This window comes from Myotis yumanensis, unplaced genomic scaffold, assembly GCF_028538775.1.
Source record: "Myotis yumanensis isolate MYYU_CA2020_CCGP unplaced genomic scaffold, mMyoYum1.0.hap1 SCAF_12, whole genome shotgun sequence".
In the NCBI taxonomy this organism is placed as follows: Eukaryota; Metazoa; Chordata; class Mammalia; order Chiroptera; family Vespertilionidae; genus Myotis; species Myotis yumanensis.
Window position 1 is genome coordinate 36,067,650 of NW_027223763.1, and position 25,422 is coordinate 36,093,071.

Here is a 25,422-nt window from a genome sequence, read left to right on the forward strand (position 1 = left end):
ATGGATGGAGTGTTTGTGTGAACTAATATAAATTCAAAGTAAACATCATTACATAAAAGAGTACAGTCTTTTTTTTTTTTTTTTTTTTTAGTTTTATTCATTTCAAACGGGCCGGATCCGGCCCACAGGCCGTAGTTTGCCCACGGCTGGGATAGATGCTCAAAGTCACTAATCATCTGAGAGATGCAAATCAAAATGACAATGAGGTACCATCTCACACCTCTCAGAATGGCTATCATCAACAAATCAACAAATGACAAGTGTAGGCGAGGATGCGGAGAAAAGGGAACCCCCGTGCACTGCTGGTGGGATTGCAGACTGGTGCAGCCAGTGTGGAAAACAGTATGGAGTTTCCTCAAAAAACTAAAAATGGAACTCCCATTTGACCTAGTGATCGCACTTCTAGGAATATATCCCAAGAAATCAGAAACACCAATCAGAAAGGATATATGCACCCCTATGTTCATAGCAGCACAATTCAACATAGCTAAGATTTGGAAACAGCCTAAGTGCCCATCAGCAGATAAGTGGATTAAAAAACTGTAGTACATCTAAACAATGGAATACTATGCTGCTATAAAAAAGAAGGAACTCTTACCATTTGCAACAGCATGGATGGAACTGGTGAGCATTATGCTAAGTGAAATAAACCAGTCGGAGAAAGATAAATATCACACGATCTCACTCATTTGTGGAGTATAATGAACAATATGAACAGAAGAACAAAAATAGATCCAGAGACATAGAAGCATCGAATGGACTATCCAAACTATGGGTGAGGGGGTAAGAGATCAACCAAAGGACTTGTATGCATGCATATAAGCATAACCAATGGATACAGACAGTAGGGGGGGTGAGAGGGCATGTGCTAGGCGGGGTGGGAAAAAATAAACAACAACAACAACAACAAAAAAACACAGGTTCCACTATTGATCTATCAGAAATGGCTAAAAACCTACAATTCCAAGTGCTGATAAGGATGTGGAGCAAAACTCTCTCCCACATCTTAGTGAGACTACAAACACTGTGGTCACTTTGAAAAACAGTATGTCAGTTACTTAGAAAGTTAAATACAGACTTACCATATAACTCAGCAATCCCACTTCTAGATAATGACCCAAAAGAAAGGAAAACATATTCATTTACAAAAACCTGCATATGAATATTTATTGGAGCTTTATTCACAATCACCAAAAAGTGGAGATAAATCCAACTGTCCTTCAAGGAGTGAATGGCTAGATAAAGTGTTATATCTGCACAATGGAATATATTATTCAGCTATACAAAGGAACTCACTACTGATATAAACAACCAAATCATGCACTGTGATTTGGAAACTCAAAAGGCTATATACATGGTATATAATTCCATATATATGATAGCCTCAAAAAGGCCTACTTTTGGCCCTAGTTGGTGTGGCTCAGTTGATTGGAGTGTCTGTCGTCCTGTGCACTGAGAGATGCAAGTTTGATTCCTAGCCAAGATACATGCCCAGGTTTCAGGTTTCATCCCAGGCACTGCAGGAGGCAACCAATCAACGTTTCTCTCGCACATTGATGTTTCTATCTTGTCCTTCCTCTCCCTAAAAAATCAACAAAAGTATTTTAAAAGGCCCCTTCTGGATTGGACAAGGTCTAGGATAGGGAAAAAAAAACTGACTACAAAGAACAAAGGAATTTGAAGGAGTAGGGCAGAGCAGAAGATAGTCTAGTCAAGCATGTCAAACTCACGGCTGGCAGGCTGCATGACCACCAGCCGTGAGTTTGACATGCTTGTTCTAGATCTTGATAGTGGTGGTAGATAGTTACATGACTGTATTCGGTTGTCAAGTCTCACAGAACTGTATGCTAGAAGGGGTAAATTTTACTTTATGCAAATTATACATTGATAAATCTGACTTTAAAAAAGAATACAAAATATATAAGCAATGAATGTGTACTGCTAGATTCCTAATTCCACATATCCACAAGTATAAAGAAATATACAAATTTGTAAATGTATAACCTCATTTTTATTATTTTTTTTTAATTGTCTGTTTCCCTTTACTCTGCTATCCTTGGAAACTAAACTTTTATTGAAATTAAAGTGTGTTAATTGAAAGTTGATTAGGTATAGTAAAATGTAAAACCTGGAACCTTACAACTACCAAAACTTTAATAAGATGATTTAAATGTAATTTGAAGATCATTTCAGAAAACATTGAAAAATATCATTCTAAAATGCGCCCCTCTAATAGGACTTGGTAAAGGTACTTAAATATTTGCTGAATGAATGAGTAGATGTAATGATTAATCACTCTTATTATTCTCCTAAAAGATTCTACCCTTTTTGCAAAGATGCCTAGAACACTCAAAATCACAAATGCATTTTTTGGGTAAAAGAATTCCCCGACTGATTTCCCAGAGATTTCCAATCCTGCTTAAAACTTAGCTTAAGCTATTAACCTTTAAGTGGCCTATTTGGAATGAGCCTACCTCATCCCTCCCTCCCAACTCTCAGGGACACAGGCAGGCTGGGTCCACAAGGGAAAAGGTCTGACTAAATGGAAGTTGGTGATGTTGCTTGTAGGAACACTACTGGGAAGCAGTAAGAAAATTAGAAAAGATGTAGCAAAATGGAAAGAATAAAAACCTAAGCAATTAAAAAAAAGGGGGGGTAACAATGTACAAGCTTGCAAACTGCTATGAGTGTAACCTGCTTCTCTGTAACATTTCCATCAGGATCCCTGGGCCCCTACACAGGCCTGGAGTGAATGAAATGCAGATTCACAGACCTGGGAAACTGCTTTCTAAAGTGGAAGCCCAGTGTCCACAAGCCTTAAGCAATGTACGATATACCCACCCAGACACACTCAGCATCTCCCGTAACACGGTGTGCTGAACTCTACCCTGACCTGTGGAAATACATTAGGAGGAAGGAGGGAAAGACGGGCTCCTTTCCGGAACAAAAGAATAGTAGCACTTCGTAGTAGCAACAATTAAAAAACAACAAAATCTGAGACTAGGTTCTAGAAATTTCTTCTAGAGAAACTTTGCAATAGAAATTAATGGAGTACAGAACATAAGGACAAATTAGAAATCCTGTCCTTTACCTAGATTTTTTGGGAGTTCTGAAATGGAGACAGAGCTAAAAAATGATTTAAATAATATGAGTCTTTGTTATGAGAAGAGAAATTATTGCCTCTTAGAGCCTCACTGAATTATAGCACAAAGATTAGATTATGACTACATCACTGATCAACAGTACATGAACCAGTTAAAAACAAGGGTGAAGTGCAGACCTACAACATAAAACTGCTTTGGCTTATGTGCAATCACAGCTTCATCATACTCCGTGAGAGTGGTGAGCAAAGCCTTACAATTGCAGAAAAACTGCCTTTGGCCCCCAACCCTCATCCCAGCAAGCTGTGTACATGAAGTAGCCAGTGGCCAGAATATTTTATAAAGCCTTTAAGCTCCATGCACATTGTTCAGTGAAGACAGTAACAAAGCTAGAACAATCTCTGATAAAATGCAAATCTAGGTTATAGCTCAGTTTTAAGTTTATCCTATATAATATACATTTAGAAAATAGCAGTAGTAATCAGTTGGGAGAAGAACAAGAAAGGGAAGCTCACCTAATAAGTTTATTGAAAAGTATTTATTTTAAAAATAATGTAAAAGATGAGCTGTTCACAAATCATGCTTCTAGCCCGTGAGATGAGTTTAGCTGCCTACCTACACCAGAAAACCCCCTTACAGAGCCTGAGGCCTGAGTCCAGTGCCCAGTGTCTCAGTTCCTAGAGCAGCGGTTCTCAACCTGTGGGTCGCGACCCCTTTAGGGGTCGAACGACCCTTTCACAGGGGTTGCCTACGACCATCGGAAAACACATATATAATTACATATTGTTTTAGTGATTAATCACTATGCTTTAATTATGTTCAATTTGTAACAATGAAAATACATCCTGCATATCAGATATTTACATTACGATTCATAACAGTAGCAAAATTACAGTTATGAAGTAGCAACGAAAATAATTTTATGGTTGGGGGTCACCACAACATGAGGAACTGTATTAAAGGGTCACGGCATTAGGAAGGTTGAGAACCACTGTCCTAGAGGGAAGCAGAGGAGGAACAGGGCTTGGCTGCAGGTAATTGAGAGAGGATTCCAGAGCAGGAGTAGGGACCTAGGGAAAATTAATCAGAGGAGGGAAACACAAAACAAGGATGTATTCTTGATCACTACACCAAGAGTTGATCACTACCATGGGCAACTTAAGCTCCATCCCACTGGGACCCTTTGTGGAGGAATGTAGAAAGCACTTCAAAATTGTCTACCCAAGGGGCAGGAGGGGCACATTCCACTGCCTATTTGCCTGTAGATCCAGGATTTACCCCACAGGGTGGTGACTCTCCCACCTTTCAGAGCTGCATATGCATAAATGAAGAGTGGAGTCCCACAAAGGCCCCAGGAAAAGCACTGTAGCTAAGCAGAGCTGTCCAGCCAGGCCATAGGTAAAGGCAATGACTAGAGAGACAGGGGTTATGAGTGGGCCCAGGAAGAACATTTGTGTCCAGAAAGATAATAGCACAACTACTGTAAAACGAATAATACCTCTGGAAAGCCCTTTGTTATCAAACACAGAAGAGATGAAAACAGAGCTCTTGGATACTTACTACATTTTTGCTTTTGTTTAAAAGCAGTTACATTTTTTATTTTATTTCAAATTTTGTGTTACTGAAGTCTGTGTTGTAAGGGAGGGAAAAACACACTCGTTTTTATATATGCCCATATATTTATATCTTTTAGTGTTTTTTGCCTTAATGCTAATCATTTTTTAAAGAGACTACAAGGGAAATTACCACAATGGTACATCTAAATGCCTCTGAAACTTAAAATGGCAGTTTTGAAATCTACCATGGAAAAAGAGTGGCATATATTTGAAAACTGTCATACTGCAAAACCTTCTGCCAAAAAGCCAATCTGGAATGTATACATATATAATTTAAGGGCAAATCATATGACAAGGACAATAAAACAAAATGCTAAGAGGAAGAAAAAAACCCCAAAGGTGTTGTCTTTCTTTTTTTTTAAAATAACTCTAACACATAGGGTAGTAAAGGCAAAGTCATTTAAATCATTTCCTTAGTAATACAAGTAATATTTAAATAGATTTAATAGTGCTGCTCCAAACCAATGAATTATGGGTTTAAAACCTATTAAAATGTAATGTTTTTTTCCTGAGCTGAGAGGAGAGAGATTTAAATCCACTGAATTTTAATATTTCAGCTTGAGCTGCAGGAGGTAGAGAAAGTCCAAATGAACTATTCCATCAGCACCATTCAAGCATGAACATTTTAATCAGTTTTACTTCCTTGGAGTTCTCTAACACAGTTTACGCTGTCATTCTGAAAGCACTTAACACAGAGAGTGTGAAAAACCACCAAGGCTTGTTATTGCCTTCACAATTGATGGCAAATAATTTTGCAGACTTCCTATCATTAAAATGTCACTGCTAAAAATTGAGGTTCAGCATTTCTTGTGCTAAACTGCATTTTCCTACAACACCACAGCATACCTGTTCTTGAAGGATTTTTTAAGGGGTGTGCTTTTTTAAAAAATGCATTATTTCTATCATGTTTTTTCTCCAAAGAGTTGGGTTTAAAAAGTGGGGGGAATCCACAGGAACCTCATTTCCTATTTTTACAAGCCAAACATTTTCGTTTCCAATGTTTATCCCTAATAAAACTTTTGTTTCTTTATGGTAGTTTCTTTGGTGAAATTTTATGAGGTTCCTATGCCAGCCTCCTTTATTAAGCATAACCACATTCACACAGCATGTGCTGATTATATAGTGTAATGGATTTAAAAAGCATTTTAAGATAGTCAGATGACTCAATTTAATAATATAGGAAATGAAAACATCATTTCTAATTAGATCATATTACTGATTTAAAACTACAATTTGTGTGTTGTTCCAACAGTGTGATCTCGCAGAGATTCTAATTTAAAAACACAGTGGCTAGTAGAACACATGACAAGATCAAGCTAAATGCATAACACTCCCTTAGCCCATTTCGAGGGAACTCCAGGAAGCTTCAAGGAAACAAGAGCTACAACGAATTCAAAACAAAACACAAAATATTAATTGTAGAAAACACAGGAATTTTCCTGTTTTTTTCTTATAAATAAAAGACAAATGATATTTAACTTATTTCAATCTATCAACAGTTTTAAACTGAACATGACCTGTGAAAGAAATCATTATAACTGTGTTTCATTCCATTAAGCACAACTAGCTTATTGTCAGGAGAACAAGCAGCCTCTGCAGGTTCCGGGCTCACTTCAGCATTTTGCATTTAAACAGCATGGATCACTGGTTTGGCTCATTTACCAATGAAGGTAGAATAATATTGCAGAGTTAAAAAGGTGCTTCATCAGATTTCATTAAATCTGGGAACATTTGCACTTGTCTGGATGGTGTGCATACATATAAAAAAGATACACATATAGCGATAAATAAATGAAGGTCTGCAGGCACTTAGATGGGTCTTTGCTTCTCAGGAGAAAAATTTTCATCATCTCGGTGCATAAAATCATTGCAGACTACAGTCTAAGACTCAAGTAACAATCTAAAGTTGACCCCCATCACTTTTGCTTGCAGGTCAAATCACCATCACCTCACAACTCAGCCATGCCCAAGGGCAACAGCAGGTGCATTTAAAATTCTACAATGTTACAACTCAGAAACTACTGGACACAAGGCACTATCCGGGATGAAACAAAGACCAAGGAGACAGAACAGCAGCAGCAGAAATTCATCATGTGAGTTCATTTTCAAGCTCTTTCCTTCTCCCTAAAACTATGAGGTTTGTTTTTCTATTTCTGCAACCTATTTTTCAGAAGTCAGACTATGTGATTTAGACTTCATTTTCTGCTCAGATACAAATAATCTGGAATTGCCACCAGATCCACCAGCTATACATATGCTGCTTTTGACAGCATGCAGATCTACTGAGTTAGTTCTTCAAATAAGTTTTGAGGTCACAAAATTAAATTTAGTTTTATTTTAATAATTAAATCCATATATACACAATCTATAACAGTTATTCGGCTACAGTCTAATAAATCGCCCTTTCCCTGAGAAAAGGCAACCTGCCATCCCATTCAAAACCAAGCATGTAAAATGAAATAGATACAAAAGAGTAATAAAATATACTTTATGTGAAGGGAAGGAAACTTGTTCTCATTTTTATATCTTCCCTCATATTTTTAAGCAACATCCAACACAAAACAATGTTTTTTATTTAGATTAATCTCTCTACTGTACAGACAGTAACTAATAAGACTCAAAAAAGAAACAAAGTAAGTGTTCTGTTTTTCTAGAGAAGACTGCCAACCAGACATAAGGTAGGATAGATACCTATATTTTAGTAGTTCCGACAAACAATGGACACTAAGCCAGAAATGACCCAGCAAGCTCGCATTTCTCCCATTCTCACTCCTTCACCAGCAAACAGTGCAGTGCCTGACAAATGTAGGTTCTATCCCTAGTGACCTAATAATACATCCCAAGGTGAACACAGCACACATTTCAAGCAAGCACAGCTGTTATCTATCCTATGTAACAATCCTATATAATAAAAGCCTAATATGCTAATTGTCCCCTCAGGTGGTCGTTTGACCAGGAGACTAGGAGTTCGACTGCTTGCTATGATGTGCGCTGACCACCAGGGGGTGGCACGGAACATGGCGTACATCGGCAATGTGGTGCTAGCAGCGGACGGCAGTGGAGGCGCTGCCGGTCCCGACTGGCCCTGACGAGAGTGGGACCACGACGGGATGGTGGAGCAGGTGAGTGGGTGGTGCCAGACCAAGGTGGTTGCGAGCAGGGCTCGATCTCCCCGCCGATTGCCCCACCAATCGCCCCACAGACGGCTTCCAGTGGTGACGGCGGGGGAGCACGGTCGCCACCCAGCTCGCAGGTGCTGAGGAGCCAGGTGGGAGACCTGGCCCTGATCGATCACCCCACAGGCAGGATGGTGGAGCAGGTGAGGGGGAGAAGCCAAGGCAGGGTGCCAGGCAGGGCTGCAGGGCTGCGAGGCTGGGGGCATGAGCTGGGGCCCAATCTCCGCAGGCCACCCTGAAGGACCCCACCCGTGTACAAATTTGTGCACCGGGCCTTTAGAGTGTGTGAGAGTGTGTGTGTGTGTGTGTGTGTATATATACCTAAGCGACCATTAGACCATTCGACCGGTAGCTATGATGTGCACTGACCACCAGGGGGCAGATGCTCAATGCACAGGCATGGAAATATGGAACAGATGAATCTCACAGGGAAAGGGGGAGGGTGGGAAGAGATTAACCAAAGATCTTATATGCATACTAGAAGCCTGGTGCACGAATTTGTGCACCGGTGGGGTCCCGTAGCTTGGCCTGGGTGGATTGGGCTGAAACTGGCCGTCCAACATCCCCCGAAGGGTCCCGGATTGTGAGAGGGTGTAGACCAGGCCGAGAGACACTAGTTTTACATATAATTCTAACTTTAAAAACAATGCTCTGAAATTTTAGGAAATAACTAATTGTGAAATTTTTCCTCTCTGATCTCTCCCCCAACCCCCCAGGGAAGAAAATGTGTGACAAATGAGTCTACATGGTTTGTTCTGATTCAGCCTCTTCTTTCCAAGGGCACTTCCAAAGAAATAAAGGTCACTTTATTCCATGCATTACGTCTTCTAATTTACTATCAGTATTTTCCTGTGGTCAGAGGGACAGAAAATAAAGCTCAAAACAGCTCATTAAAAAACAAGCTACAATCAGACTATCTGCTCCACCACCACTGCAGTCATCCCAGAGTTCTGATTTCCTTGTTAAAAGACAGAGGCATAATTGAAGCAATATCTTCACTTCAGATTGATTATCAAGCGACCCTTATCCGCATCTTCACTCAGCAATTTGAATTTTAATGAAAGTAAATGGAATAATTAGCATTTCAAAGTGTGTTTGATACACTGGGGGAAAAAAAGAGAGAAGACTTTTGTGTATAATCTATACACAAAAGAAAAAATTTGGGAGGGGCAGAAAGAGGCAAGTACAGTTGTAGTGTCTTCATTACAATAACGAAGGAACTGCTTGTACAGGCCACATAAATAGAGATGTGAATACTGTGCTCTTTCAGCTACAAGTTCTCACTTGATTTCTAAGTTTTCGCACCTTATTTTATCACTTGTTACTTTAATCTGGGGGTGAACAAAAATACAAGTGGAGTTGGAGTGACTGCCCAAATCCATGAATTCCAGCAACAACATTATTAATGCTACTATCACCAGGAAAGATTTTATAACTGGGCCACTGATTTTCTAAAAGGTGTTGTTCATCTATCATTTCTACTACAAATGGATGCTAGTCCATAAGAGCCACTCATCACAGGATATAGTAGGGTGATGCAAAAATTTCATTTCATTAAAAATGAAATTAAGACACTCTGTACTTGAGGAAAGATAAAAGAAATCAGGTCATTTTAATATCAGGACGATATGAATCTTTTTCTGGCATAGGTTAGCAACAGAAGCTGACTGCAAAAGAAAGAAATATTATGAAAACTAACCAGTCTCTCTTTAGGGGAAAGTTTTCAGGGATATGTCAACTTGACTTGATGAGAGTACCATCCAAAGTTTCTAAGGTAGCCACCAAAATTCACATGAGATTAAAGGTAAAGTGCTTAATTTCATTTTGTGGTCCTCTACTGCCTTTTGCCCTTTTAATGGAATGAAATTTTTAAAGAGAATGAGAGAACTGATGACAAACACCAAAATCAGAGCTAAAATGGAAAGGCCACGTACCCCAATGATGGCGTTCAGTTCTGCCATGGTCACCTGCTTGGCCCGTTCCACAGCCTGCACCACTTGTTGCTGGTGCTATAAATGAAGATCAGAAACAGAATATAATTATTTGTTTTCTAGTAGATCAAGAATAGCTTTCCCTAGAATGTCCTCTAACTTCAATTACATACAAAACAGGATTTACGGGTCTCCACATTTCAAAGAAACACCTGGATAGTAGATGACTAAACGTCTATAGTACATTTGGGTCTAGACTGCTGAGAAGCAACTGGGCATCCAACTGTGCCCCCATGAAAGGTGCTCCCTTACAACTGGTAAAAGCAGTTTAAATGTTACTTTCATCTCAGTGGTACACTTTGACTCAACCTCTTCCCACCAGTACTAACAAACAAAATACAACAACCCATTTTATCTGCTTTCTTTGTAGTCCCTCTTCTCTATCTACCTACATAAAAAATATTCAAAATATTTCCTAGAAACACTTATTTTTTAAAATTTTCCTAATTTTGTTAAACACTAGAAGGATATGCAGAATTAAACGTTGATGTTTCCTCTATAAATGTGAAAAGAGTTCATATCTTAATGTAATGAGGGGCTACATATTTGAAAGGGATTTAAAATGTACAACTCTTGCTACTAGTCAAGTTTAAAAATTCCAGGTATTTCTTTTAAATGCAATGGAAAAACTAACACCTACAAGTTTAAGTCTTTTTTTTGGGGGGGGGGGGGGGGGGCGGGCTAAGATGGATAGTATACGGTCATTTCTCTATCCATGATTCAGTTCTACAAAAAATGATCTTGATTTACTAATATCTTACTGATATTAGTAAATTGTGTAATATTAGAAAAATTAAATAGCACAGAACTCTTCACATGGAGGCACTCACATCTGGACATACTCAAGTGCCCCAAATATAAATATCTTTCCCACCTAAATACACTTAACATTCTAGGATCAGTCTAAAATAGGTCTCTTCTGCACTCCTTTTAACTCAGTTTAGTGAATGAAGAGCCAAAGGGACTGTTCTGTGTCCCTGGGAACAGTCTTGTTTTGGTTTATCCCAATTGAGAAAAGTAGCTAATTTTCTCCACTGCTTTGAAGTGAATATGAAGCTCAGTAGTACATACAAAGAGCTAGGCCATCATGAAACATGAAATTTCCCTTGAGCTACCTGGTACTACACATTCCAAAACCCTCAAATAAGTAATTACTGAGGTTAACTAGGGTGACCACCATTTCCACCTCCCAGCTGTATAGGGGTAGTGGAGGAGGTGATATGAGAGAGGAAACTGCTTTAAATCAGTTATCTACATGTGGTGTTTTCACCCTTGATTTCCTAACAGTAATATGTATTTTGTGCCTAAAACTAATGGGAAAAAAACATGTCAAATAACAGATCATTGCATTTGAAGCTTTTAATAAACTCTAAACATTAAATATACCTTTGATTATTTTTAATGGTAAGACTTTTAAAACAAGGGCTTAAGAAGCAATCCCAATGTCTTTATAAATATCCCTGTTCACTCTCTTACTCTTCAATAATATATCTGCCAAGGTGAAATACTTCATTTTTCTCTTTCTCTGAAGAAAAGTAAAAACCCTAAAAATTGCCCAGCTGGTATGGGTAGTGGTGAAGCATAGACCTATGAACCAGGGGGTCATGGTTTGATTCTTAGTCAGGGCATGCAGGAGGCAGCCAATCAATGATTCTCTTTCATCATTGCTGTTTCTATTTCTCTCTCCCTCCCTCTCCCTTCCTCTCTGACATCAATGAAAATATATTTAGAAAAAAAAACTAAAAATTTATGAAAACACTAGGAGAGGCACAATCAATAAAATGACCAGTTATAATAATTTTCCCTTAAAGCCAACCTGACTATGTATACTTACTGAGTACCTACTTACTATGTGCCCAAGTACAGAGCTCACATTTAGATTATTTGGTATTCTGAGTAATGAAAATGGCAGTACTTGGAAAGCAGAGAAAAAGACAACATGTAGGACGATTCTAGGATTCATATAACCCCTAGAGTGCCGGGGAGCGCGATCGCGCTCCTCCTGCAGTGTCACTATTAGATGCTAGTAGTTCACTCTTTATTGACAGATGGCACCTAAGTGCAGATTACTTATGATGCCGAATGTTTATAGTTCTAAAATTGACCACTGGCATTTATTTGCCTAATTTTTTACAGGTACTACGATTTTATGAAGTTTACTCAGATTTTGTAGCCCTAAAGCTTCGAAATGGTGTCCAGTTCTAAGTCTGCTTTTATTAGTGATGATGATATTGCTAAATATGTCAATTCTTGCTGTGATGATGATGATTTTGTGGAAGATATTGGAGAAGGGTGTCCCTCTATTTTAACATTATATGTTTTGTTCAAATTTTTTTTCTACTAGTATTTTATAATACAATCAGCAAACAATATATGTCAAAGATGTAAACAAATGTAGTAAAGGCTTCCTTAAGTTTTTGAATATGTAACTTCATTTACTTGCGATTCATAATTTTTTTCCTAAACTGCTGTAAAATCAGCAAAAATGCCTTGGCAATTTTAGCATAGTTCCTAGGATATTGGTTGGTACTCAAAGGGTTAATGCCCAAAGTAAGTACAGTGGGGCCTTGACTTACGAGTGTCCCCACTAATGAGTTTTTCGAGATATGAGCCCTCTCTGGGGGGGATTTTTGCTTGAGTTGCGAGCTAAAATTCGGGTTACGAGCCAGCTTCAGATACCCCACCGCTAGTTGGCGCAGCAAACGTCACAGTGAACGCCACAACATCAGCCCAGCATCACGTGTCTCACTCGTTCACTGCTGATTTGACATACGAGTAATTTGAGTTACAAGCTCCGTCACGGAACGAATTAAACTTGTAAGTCAAGGCCCCACTGTATATGGACAGAAATTTTTATGATCTTTTCCACCTTTTATTTTCAACAATGGAATTGTTGAAATTCAACAATGGCTGCTCAAAACTTCTAAAAACCGGAAAGCCCAGGAACCACATGTACACATATCCAACACACATATCATTCATTCTACTCATGCATCCATTCATTCAATAAGCTTTTAAGCGTATCTTACTCTCTGCCATTTCTGTATATTACTAAAATAGCATATTACTAAAATAATTTGTATTAAGCATTCAAAGAACAGTTCCAAAAGATAAAGATGCAGAAAATACATCTAGTTAGGGCCTTTCTACCATAAATATTGTTCAACTCTTGCTTCTTAACACTTGGAGTGGGGGAAACGAGTTAAGTCGGCTCGCGTGAATTGCGCGTACTCCGCGGGAGCCGTCTTAACTCGGTTCATATAGATTTGCGGTGGAGTGCGGGAAACGTGTAAACTCGGGCCGATTGTAACTGCGTATTACCAAATATTTGTTTGTTTGCCGTTCACAAAGATACCTACCTGCGTATGCGAACCGTTTCATACCCATTGGGGTAATAGGTATCATAAAAATCCCTGATTTTGCGCGGGAAACCTAAATAATGGCCCGTGCCATCTTATATTTTGGCGGGAAATTCACCCCACACCGGAGTGTTAAACTGTATTCCAACTGCCAAGATAGGCAAAGCTGCCTTAGGCTGTGGGGATATCTTTCTGCCTCAGTATTAAAATCAAATGCATTGATTGAGAAAACCAGAAACACACACAAACCAGTGAGCCATAACACTGACATCTGATGTTCCTATAGAAACTTATTAAAAAGCTAAAATGACAATGGAAGTCATAATTCAGCTCCTTCCTTGTCTCTCACGGCAATGGCCATATTATGCCACATCTGAACTTTACTTATAGTTCAGAATTTTACTTCCCTATTTCTGCGAATCATCTGCTGTTTAAGCAAAGAGCCTTTGAACAGAAGCTCCTTAAGGCAAAAAATGCCTCCTCCCCTGTGTGCTCTGAAAGCACCAGAAACACCCCCACATGGCTCACTCAGCAACACACTACCATTATACCACAGACTAAAGAAGTGTGCACAAGGTATGCAAATTAAAACGAGAGAAGGGGCAAATGAGAAGAAAAAACACAGAAGCAGCCCACAGTACTCTCATAAACTGACCCAAAGGAAGCATTTTTTTTCTATGTTCAAATTTTAACAAATAATCTCTCTGAATCAGAAAATACAGCAAAAGTTTTTCACATCTTCTTAGAAACAGAATGGCGTTCCCATTATTTCTGCCATCTCTTCCCCTTTTCCTTCCCTTCCCCATCTGTTCCTCTCCTCCCACTCCACCCCACATCTCATTTCCTCTCCCACTTCCTGCCTATCCCCTCTGCCACCTCACCACAAGTGGTGAAGCCACTCTAGACCCAGTAAATCTGCATTAAGCAATAATCCTTATGGCCTCTTTTATTGCTCAAGCTGCTCACTCAGCTAAGCTCCTAGTTTGAACTTTATACCAGCACCAACAAATAAAATACCACTAAGAATGTATTAATAAGTCAAAGGTAAGATGGGTGTTCCTCTAACCAGGACTTGGAGAGAGAGACCTAATTATTCTTTAAAATACTCTGATTTATAATTTTTAAAGAATCCTTATTTTTTAAAAAACCCTACATTGTGGTTAAGGTTATACAACTCTAAATTTACGAAAAATCATTTAATTGTGCACTTAAAATGTGTAAATATTATAATGTGTAAATTATATCTCAATAAAATACTGTGATTTAAGGAATACAAGCATCTTTGGGAAACATGGTCACTAAATGAAATTCTATACATTAAATCAACTGCCAACTTACTTTCATCATAAAATTATTTTTTTGCATTTGTTCAGAAAAAGTATTGAAAATATAGATAACATAAGCTCCTAAGTCCAACAAAGCCTGCTAAGAAACAGACCTTAACAAACCACGAACTACAGTGTGTACAATGGGTGTTCAATACTCTCAGGAGATTATATGACAATACCTGCCATGCAAAAACTTTTCAAGCATGGCAATAGATATGGTACTTTTGATAAAAAAAATTTTAAAAAATACTACTCTACAGCAACTTAGAATTTTTTTATATACACATTTTTTATTTTATTGTTTAAAGTATTACAAATAGTAGTACATATGTCTCTTCTTTTCCCCCCTACTGACCTCCCCCGGCCTCCCCTACCACGCGGCACTTGCCCTTGTGCCCTCGCCCCCAGTGTCTTGCATCTGTTGGTTGTGCTTATATGCATGCTACAAGTCCTTTGGTTGACCTCTTACTCCTTCAACCCTCCCCTAACTTCCTGCTGTAGTTTGACAGTCTGTTCAATCCTTCTTTCCCTCTATTTTTGTCCAACAGTTTGTAATGTTCTTTATTGTCAATAAATGAGTGAGATCTTGTGGTATTTTTTTTAATACCCCCATTTATCGAAGGGATAGTAAAGGGAAAGTAAGGGCAACGATGTAAAATGAAGTAGGGTTCTTATAATGAACAATAATGTTCCTTACAAATGGAGATCCAATAGTGAGAAACAGATAATGGCCCCACTCCTCAAAGAGCTCCCAGACATACAGGAATGCAGGATAAGGAAGGTTATAAAAAGAAATGACAAAAGCATTTCCATCCATTAAGTATTTATTTAGCACCTAGTATGTACCTGGCACTATAGTAGGACTTGAGATAAAAGTAATAACAAGACATTCAGTGAATTAATAATACTCAAGAGGTTTTGTAATTACAATTAGAGGATCATTTTCATGAAGAAAATTACAGGATGGTACGCAATCACTTACCAGGGAAATATCTAATTGAATCTCAGGCTTGGGGGAGATTCCCTAGGGGAGCTCACCCAACAATTGAGACCTAAAGGATTTGCAGGAGTCTTGTGGATGAAGAGCAAGGAGAAAAGAATTTCTGGGAGAAGGAACAGTTTGGCTAAGGTCCCTGAAGGAGAAAGGAGCTTGTCTGTCAAGAAAGAGAAGAATGTGTGTCTAGAGGAGGTTATAGGGTACAGGAAAAGTTGGGAGAGACAGGCAGGTTGGATTTTGAGGGCCTTCTTGGGAATGGCAAGACACAATTCCAAACTCTTTAAAGTGGAAGAGATATTCACAGAAAGAACAACAAAGGCAAGTGCATGAAATCATTAGAGTACGGCATACACATACTCTATAGAACCACGTACTAGTGGGAAGTGGAATCCACAAGGCAAGAGGAGGTCAAACAGAGAAGGGCTTCAAATGTGCAAAGAAGTTGGGCCTGATCCCAGAAAACATTTTTTACTAAAAATGTTTAAGCAGCTGAGTGCTATCAGTTCTGCATTTTAGTAAGATATACCTGGTAACAGTAAGAAGGTGGATGGCAGGGAAGTGAACCAGACTGGAGGGAGCACAGTTAGAGGGTTAATCTAATAATCTAGGGTGAAATTTAGATAGGCCTGAACTTGGACCAAATCCCTTCCTGCTAATAGTAATCACTAGCCACAGGTACAAAAAGCCACTCACTCAGAACTAGAAAGGATCTTTAGAAATCGTGACACCCAGAATCCAGTAGTGCCCAAGCACTCTAACAACCAACCAACCAACAAATCTCTCCATACTTCCAAATGCTTACATATTTCCAAATGCTGCCTGAGTTGAGGGGATTGGGATGGTGGCACTGCCTTACCAACAACAGGCCAAAGGCCATTACTATATCCAACAGGTAGTTAGGCTGTCTCTGCTTGATCACATCCTTTGAAAGGGAATGCACTACCTCATGGATAAGCTTTTTCCCTTTGGGGATAATGGACTCTAATACAGAGTAGAAATTGAAGTAGATAACTTCTTCCCACTGGACCCAGTCTTTTGCCTCTAAATTCTCCTCCACTGGAGTGCACTTTGAGTATTTGAAAATGGAATAATGTCTGTTTTCAATTTTCTGTATTTCAGGTTGAACATCCACAGGTCATTGGCTCTGGGCCTCTCATTCTTCTGGCTACTCCTCTGGTTTTGCTCAATGCAACTAAACACAATACTTCAGGTACAGCTGAGCAGATCAAATCTGAGTGAAAAGTGTCACTCCATCTGCAGTAAGTCAGGCTGAAATCCTACCGAGCCTTTTTTCAGAAACTCTACCAAGTTTATTGACACAAATAAGCTTTAAACTTAACCAAAACTCAAGTGAGCCTTTCCTAAATGGTATTCTAAAAAATGTTAGTCCCACAAGAAATTAGGTGTTACAAAACAAACAACCCCACCATGATTAATTTAGCTAATACCTGGTAAACTGCAGGTCTTCTCTGAGCTTCAAATCTCACAGAGAGTGAGTATGCATGCAAAGCTTTATAAACAATTTCGGCTCTGGAATTTTGGAATTAAAGCTCTCAGCACACTGTGGGATTTGGGTTTGGCTCTGCCTTCTCCACCCTCACTCACACAGAGACAGGGCATTCTTCACTGATATGTCCAATAAGCTCTACAAGTCTGTGCTTCCAAGAGAACTTTCTGCAGTGCTGAAATTGTCCTAGGTCTGTGCTAATATAACCACTAGCCACATATGAGTGGGCACAGAGCAGTGCAACTGTGGCACTAGGGCTGGGGAACTCAATTTTTAACTTTATTTAATTAATTTTAATGTAAATCTAAAACCACATGTGGCTATGGCTACTATCTTAGACAATGCTGCCCTACTTAAAGTATTTTAAAGCTTAGCTTTAGTAATAAACTAATCACTATCTAACTGAAAGTCAAAGACATGAGTCAGTTTCTCAAATATACGTTAATTTTTTTTAGACACACAAATAAGGATTGGCACTGCTCTTTGGAAGGAGGCCTACACTGAAACCCCTCCTGAGAATCATCTTTCACTTACAGAAGGCAAATAGGCCATCATGTCACTATCAGGATTTCACCAAACATCCAATTGCCACCGTAATCACATACAATAAGCCAATTAGTCAACCAGGGAATGGGACAGGATTATGCTCTCTGATGCCTCATTCAGTATTGGGGGGGGAAGGGAGGTGGATTTTAAATGAAAGGTTATCCTATGCAAGAATCAGAAAACTGTACCAAATCCCCTGAAGCCCCAATCTAGGTGTACTTAGTCATTTCCAGACATTCCTTAGATATACAGAACTGTCATGACACATTAACCAACACTGACAAAAATGACCCTGACTGGGAAGCAGATGACACTGTGAAGCCTGCTGATACTTAATGAATGACTTCTGAAGATGGTCTTCCCGGTGTCAGTGCATACTTATCAGGAGATCTCTGGTGATTTCAGCCAGCCTCTCCTACATCAAACCATGTTATCACAAGTCATTGATTTCCTTACAAAGTTAACAAGCAGTAAGAGGAGTTAACCTGGTGCCATTATGAAGCGAGAACACTGCCACCAGTGCATGTAACCACTGTATTTTGTTCATTTCCTCCCTGAGGCTCAATATGAAAGTGGCTGATCACATTTTTCAACTTCCATTTTACAATTATTCCATACATGCAAAATGTGGTTCAGAGTAATTCAGCACCATTTTAAATTAACCCAGATGCCAAATAAGCAGCATTTAAGATACACCCATATCTCATAATGTAGAAAGGGTATATTTTACATCAAATTAAAAGGATCAAATCAATGGCATGTCTTATATAGAAATTCATGTATCATTTCATTTGACTAGTTACTCTAGCCTATTGGAATTAGAATTTATATAAATGCATATTATCATTATTATGTAATTCTGTATTATTTTCTACTATTTAGGTATAATGTAGAGCACCCAAATAAATCTACAGAATTCTGAAGCAAAACTCTTAACTACTTGGTACTACTCACTAGAAAAGCTAACAGGGAAATAAATCCCAAATTTGGGGTTAAGTTAAATTTGCACCAGAAAGCATTCAAGCTGGGATGTTCTCTTTCCCTAGGTAAATATAAGAATTTTAAAAAAAAGCTTAAAATGTTCACTTCTAATTTTCCTTTTATATTCCAAAACTTCTAATGATCATAGAAGTATTGTTAAATGTGGTCAGAAGAATGATTTCCATTTTTTTATCCTTACCCAAGGATATTTTTCCATTAATTTTTAGAAAGAGTAGAAGAGAGAGGAAAAGAGAGAGAGAAATATCAATGTGAAAGAAACACATCGATTGGTTGCCTCCCAAGCACGCCCCCCAACCAGGGCCTGGGGCGGGGAGAAGCCTGCAACCTAGGTACTTGCTCTTGACCCAAATCGAACCCAGGACCCTTTGGTCAGGCCGACGCTCTATCCACTGATCCAAACTGGCTAGGGCCGTGGCTGGCAAACTGCGGCTCGCGAGCCACATGTGGCTCTTTGGCCCCTTGAGTGTGGCTCTACCTAAGCCTTAGGAGTACCCTAATTAAGTTAGTAACAATGTACCTACCTATATAGTTTAAGTTTAAAAAATTTGGCTCTCAAAAGAAATTTCAATCGTTGTACGGTTGATATTTGGCTCTGTTGACTAATGAGTTTGCCGACCACTGGGCTAGGGCTAATTTGAGTTCTTTATTTCATTTGTTAAATCAATATTTACAGATGCAAGGAAAAATAGCTGCTCTCTGGTAAAACCAGGCCAAAAGGTGGGCCCCACCAGGACTCTGCTACAGCGCTCCCCAACCAGCCTCTAAGCAGCCCTCCTTCCACTTAAGTAACTCAATCACCAAGAAACTTAGCTATGGATTTACAGAGAAGTGGGGGAGGTGAGGGATATCTATCCTCCTTGGCACGGAAACAAGTTGTAACATTCTGCTGAAAACAAGGTTAAAGATGAATGCTATTTCTCCAAAGGTAACGATGACCAGGGGTTTAATAAATGGGAATTAGAAAGCCACTGGTCATAAGGAACTGCTTTTATGGTCTCTTGCTCTCTCCATACAGTACACACATTTCAAGTTACTTTAGGCTGGGGTCTGGAAATGGTTTGAGGCCTGAGACCAGTAAAATGGGGGGGGAAATTGCAAAAAATTTTAATCCCGTTCTCTCCAGATCAAAGGCAATACATATTCACAAGAATATGCCTGATGTCTGAGATATGTGAGGAGAAAGTTCTAAGTTAAAGACTTGCAAAATGTTCCACGCACCAGAAGAGACTTTCTTAACATAACTTCTCAATTCAATTAGCATTTTCCTTCCAGCCAGTCTACTACAAAATAGGGCAGGCCTATGTATGCTCTGCTACATCCCACCCTTCAATTAAGAGCTCTTCAAGAGTCTTTGTACTTTGAAAAATACAGGCATAAACATAAGCTGTGAATCTAGAACAGGGTGGGGAACTGTCCAGCCCGTGGGCTGTTTAAGGCCCTCAAAATCATTTGGTCTGGCCGTGACAAGGCATTAGGGGTGAGTCAATTAAATGTTTGATCAAATATAGCAGGCTAACTTTTAAGTTGATAACTTTGCATGGCCCACCAATAATGTTATAAATATCCAAATGGCCCTTGGCAGAAAAAAGGTTCCCCACCCCTGATGTAGACCTAGACAGCCCAGAGGGCCCATAACTGTTCATATGGGTTACTTTCCACCTCCTGTGAATGTATGAAGGATAAACAATCCCTGATGGGTGTTTTCCTCCTTATAATTCATACTTTGGAGGAGACTTCTATATTCTATAACAAGACATATGTTTATATTTTATGTGATAGATTAAAATACAAGTTGTACTAATTATAAAGTCAGAGCTAGAGTTTTCATATAAAGACACGCCACTGGCTCATATGACTTCCCTTCATACCAACAATGGCAGTAATAACAATGGCCACTGCTTTTATTTTATATGCAGCATGATGTCTAGAAGAAACCGCTAACTATCCCCTGATATTCCTTCTCTTATATTAGTATAAGGTTTAGGTGAGCCCAATGGCCACTCACCCTACATTTCCAAGTCTTCCTTGCAGCTAACTGTGGGCAGGTAATTAGGCATTGTTCATTGCAAAGTGAGCAAAAATATGAACATCTTCAACATCATACCATTAAAAAAAATGGCAAATGCTCTGTCTTCTCCTTCCGCTGGCTGGGGCAGGATATGATGCTACTAGTGATGATGGTAATACAAGAAGAACACCAGAGGCCGTTGGTGAAAATTTATTACATTATAGTTGAAAATCTTCTTAACTCAGGGCACAGTTGTATTTTTCAGAAACTCGCTTAAGTCACCAAATTAGCTACAGCTGTTTCTATGCAAACTGTTTTGTGAGAGAAAACAGCTTTTATCTTAACTAAACTATTATTCCTTTGATATTAAAGCAGCCAAATATCCAGGTAGGTTCTTTACACAGTCACGAATCCATATAAAACAACCCAATAGTATAGGTTTCCCATTACATGGATGAGGAGACTGCAGCCCAGGAAGTGAAGTATTTTACCCAGCATGATAAAGGAAGCAAGTGGCTGAGCCGGGATTGGGCTCCAGGTGTGCCTAACCCTCAGGATCTTATCACACTGCCTCTCTCACATAGCACAACTCTACCAATGAACTCTGTTCCTTGTTAGAGGAGCAGTGAGTTTCTGAAAAATACAACTGTGCCCTGAGGAGAGAAGATTTCCAACTATAACGTAATAAATTTTCACCTACAGCCTATCAGGGGTTTGAAGCTCTCAAAGGTCTTAGGAACATCTGTTGATCACCATGAACCATACACCCTGCTTGTCTCAAAAGTAAACAATTTTATTATCTAGGAAAAGAAGAGTTCAAAAAACACAACTGTCCTCCAAATCAGGTCCTCAGCTACTGCCTAATTTAATGCTTAATCTAACAGGTTAAGACCGTACTTACTGCTTCACCAAAAAACAAAGTCGTCGTGTCTCCCAACCCCCCCCCCCCCCCCCCCGGGCTTCTGAAAGATAATCTGTGTGGAGCTACCTGCCAGCTGCTAAAAGCAGCCCCTAAAGCTGCAAGGCCGACCTACCTTCACAGGAACGCTGCCAGCCAGCATTCTGAAATACCACCATGAACTCTTTCCAGCGTTTATAAGTCCTTCCTCTCCAAATGTCTTGGGACTCAAAATAAGCTGGATAGAATCCATTTCCCAGTAAAAGGAAAACAATACAATACTGGCCTTTACTATCCCAAGTGCTTTACATTTCAGTACATGCGATATACATTATTAAGATGGGGTTATTCCCACCATTCTACAGGAATACTAAGGCTCAGATAGATCAACTTTCCCAACACAAAGCCAGTAAGAGGCAGAGTTGGTCTGATTCCAAATTAGCAGAAACATTGCACCTTGCTGCCAGGGTGTAACAAGTGCCTATACTTTTTCAATCTACATTAGGAATTCCTTAAAGATATGTTCTTGGGAAAGGAGGAGGGGGACACTGGTGGCAAGTCTACTTACTGGCATTCTACAACTTTGCTCAGGGCCCTAATGTCTACAAAAGCTACATCCCGAAATCGCTGATGAAAAAAAGACTCCATCCACATAATCTACTTGTAAAACCAAAACCAACTTCAGCTAAGCCATCAGGTATATTTTGAAAACAGCCAGATCTCAATGGGATTGAGAAGTTTATTTTTCTGTATAACTTTGTGGGTAAAACACAGGCCCCATTCAAAACCACGATTTCTTCTGAGGTGAGTGCTATTGGTTGAGCACCCTGAATAGCTGTCATCTTATGGAGGGACCTTTGCTTGCTGACTGGGGAGAGACAGTTGTTTGCGAAATGGGAAAATTAATTTTTGGAGCTAGAAGAGAATCACTTTGGAGGCTACCTAATGCGTAAGATTTTCAGCTAGTGTTAGCCACGGGTTTGGTTTTAATTTACACTTTTTTTCCTTTACCAGAAGGACATTAGAGAGGAAGATAACAAATTCACAATTTCCCAAAAAGCAATGACTACAAGGAGGCGGGAGGGCTGACTCCAGGTCCTCTCACAAGGAAATCTAGCACTTCACTGCTGCTGTAGCTAGTACCGATGCTAGTAGTAAACATCAGGAGGTGCTTACTATGTGCTAAATTTCATGTACATAATCCAAGTAATCCCCAAAGTGACTGTGTGTTCCATGCTATTATTAACCTCATCACACAGATGAGGAAACTGAGGCTTAGAGAGGCAAATCACTTGCTAAAGGTCACCCAGCTTAACTCGGTTATAGAAAGCCACTCAATTTATAATAGGGAGGCCAAGACTTGGCCCAGATCTGACTGTCATCATCCTGGCATTTCTTGCTATGGAACTGCCAACTGGGGAGCTGATTATTTTTAGTTTCTTCCCTGCAAATAAGGCCCAAAGTGGGATAGAGAAGAGCTTCCCACTTACTACTTTGAGGTTTGCCTTTTAAAGAAGAAATTTGAGGGCAGCGGACTATAGATTAGCCTTTACCCATTCCTAAAAGCCAAAAGAAAGGGGGGGAAAACCCAGCTTTAGATGGGTACAGACACACAAGCTTTCTCTAAATTCTGATATTAGGAATCCTATAAAATTCTAAGAACTATAACTGATAGTTACTTTAATGACAAGAGTTGGCAATATCTTTTTTTAATGCCTGGACTTTGGAAGTAGTTGTATGTGAGTAAACAAGCACATCATTAAAATATATATTGACTATAATTTTTAAAATTTTCAAAATGTTTTAGTGAAATCTAATAGAAAATTAATTTTCTTTGTATTATATCCATACACTTCAAGAACTTTTTTTGTTGTGTTAATCTTCATCTAAGGATATTTTTTCCACTGATTTTCAGAGAGTAGAAAGGAGGAAGAGAGGGAGAGGTGGGGGGAGAGAGTGAGAGATAAACACTGATGTGAAAAAGACACATCACACATTGACTGGTGCCTCCCTCACACAACTCAGGTACATGCCCTTGACTGGGAATGGAGCCCCTTGACCCTTGTGTCCACAGACTGTCACTCTAACCACTGAATCACACTGGCCAAGATCCTTCAAGTACTTTTTGATCTACACTTACACAACTTATTTCTAAAATAAGGTCTTGCAGTCAAAACTAAATTTAATAGTTTCATTCAATACTATGTGTGTGTGTGTGTTTTAATTTCAGAAAATGTGGTACACTAGACACAAGCATTAAGCAAGTACATTAATCAACTCATGGGGGCTAACTTAAAAATAGACTACCTAAATGTATGTAATTTGCCTCTTGTTCCTATCAAATTGGAAAAAAAAAATTTCTCCAACCACTGTCCTATACCTCATGTACTAGTCCTTTAGGGAAGGTTTTTTTTTTTCTTTTCTCTAAATGCAATCATTTAATTTTAAAATAAAAACATTTTAAAATAAATTCTAATACTGCAGCTGCCGTTTTGGCAGTGAGACTGTCACACAGAGAGCTGGTGTTAAAAGATCAGATTAAGAGCCTTCAGTCCTGGCACCAGTGAGGCTCGCAGCCATGCAAGAGTGATTTTCCATGCCTCTGAAGAGACAGGAAATAGAATTCATCTTCCTCTAATAACCTGCCTCCTCGCTTCCCTCCACATTACCGTCCATCTGGCCTCAGGGTAAAGGCAAGGAGTCTGATGCTCACAGAATGCCCAGAAGGGGAAAGAAGGTGGGCAATGTTCAGACACAAAACATCAGAGAGGACTGGATTGGTCAGGAACAAACATGAGAAGATATAAACACACCTTAAGAAACTAAAAAAAGATGAGCCAATTAATCCAAAGTAAGCAGAAGATATACACAGAATTAGGATTTAGAAAACCATGACATAGGTCATTCATTACACATGAATCAAGCATTTCAACCAAGAAATGTCAAAGGTAGTGGGGGAAATAAACAGTAAGTGATGAGATTATGATGCCTACTCTCGCACCTCACACATAAAAGGAGCTGCCAGTATCGCCCCCATGGCTTTCCTCTACAGGGTACAACTTCTCAGCCAATTAATTCCAGTCCAGTCTTGCTCAGCAACACTACCATTACACATTTTGCTCCTACTGGACCTGCTTACACAAACAACATAACTCATGTGGGAAAACCACCTACTGGTAAATCAGCTCCACCATCATCCCCAAGACCTCCTTCCACTTCTAAATATAACACCACAGATCCTGCAGTAATGCCATGGGAAGAAACTGTCTAGTGATTATATAGAGGTCTGTGCCTGCAGAGGTCTAATACCACCTCAGGGATAATTCAAACTTCTTCTGCCTTGGGTTGTGTCACCTCAGCCTGGTTACAGCTCTGTGGGTTATGCATTCTTCCCATTCTCCATAAAGCAGAGCTGCTTCAAGTCAGAAGAAACACACACTGGTCTGGAATGGGCAAAGGGCACCCAGGCTTCCTAAAGGAATGCCTACAGGCCCTTGACTCTCCTTCACCACCCCATCTAATCTAGTTACAAGCAAATCCCGAGTGGAAATAGGTAAATGGAGATACAGTGGGTGGTGGTTCTGTGGTAACAGCTAAAGGGGGAGAAAGGCAAAACACCCTTTACTGTTTGTGATCCAGAAGAACATTTGAATTCAGGATTTTAACTTATGTCCAGGATTTGTGAATATGAGCACCAGAAAGGGATATATACCCAATGAAAGGTATCCATGGTTACTCAAGTCTAACCCAGTTCAGACCAAATAAGAAGTCACGGAGAATCCACATCTCTGTAACATACATGCATCGCAAATACCCTCTGCACACTAACATCAGCAGATCGTGCCCACTGATAGGCAGGCGACAAACCACTCTCCTTCAAAGCAGGGACAGAC

At 39.4% G+C, this 25,422-nt stretch overlaps 1 protein-coding gene across 5 annotated transcripts in view; it reads right to left on the reverse strand.

The window, feature by feature from the left end:
- LOC139021165 (transducin-like enhancer protein 4) overlaps positions 1–25,422 on the reverse strand; it is a 146,530-nt gene that overhangs the window by 85,164 nt on the left and 35,944 nt on the right. For 4 of the 5 annotated variants that reach the window (XM_070431456.1, XM_070431452.1, XM_070431455.1 and 1 more), the window contains exon 6: positions 9,828–9,902. The exons of the other annotated variant lie outside the window; for it this stretch is intronic. In XM_070431456.1, coding sequence (XP_070287557.1) covers positions 9,828–9,902 — 75 coding nt within the window. The remainder of the gene's footprint in view (positions 1–9,827; positions 9,903–25,422) is intronic. 5 annotated transcript variants of the gene reach the window in all.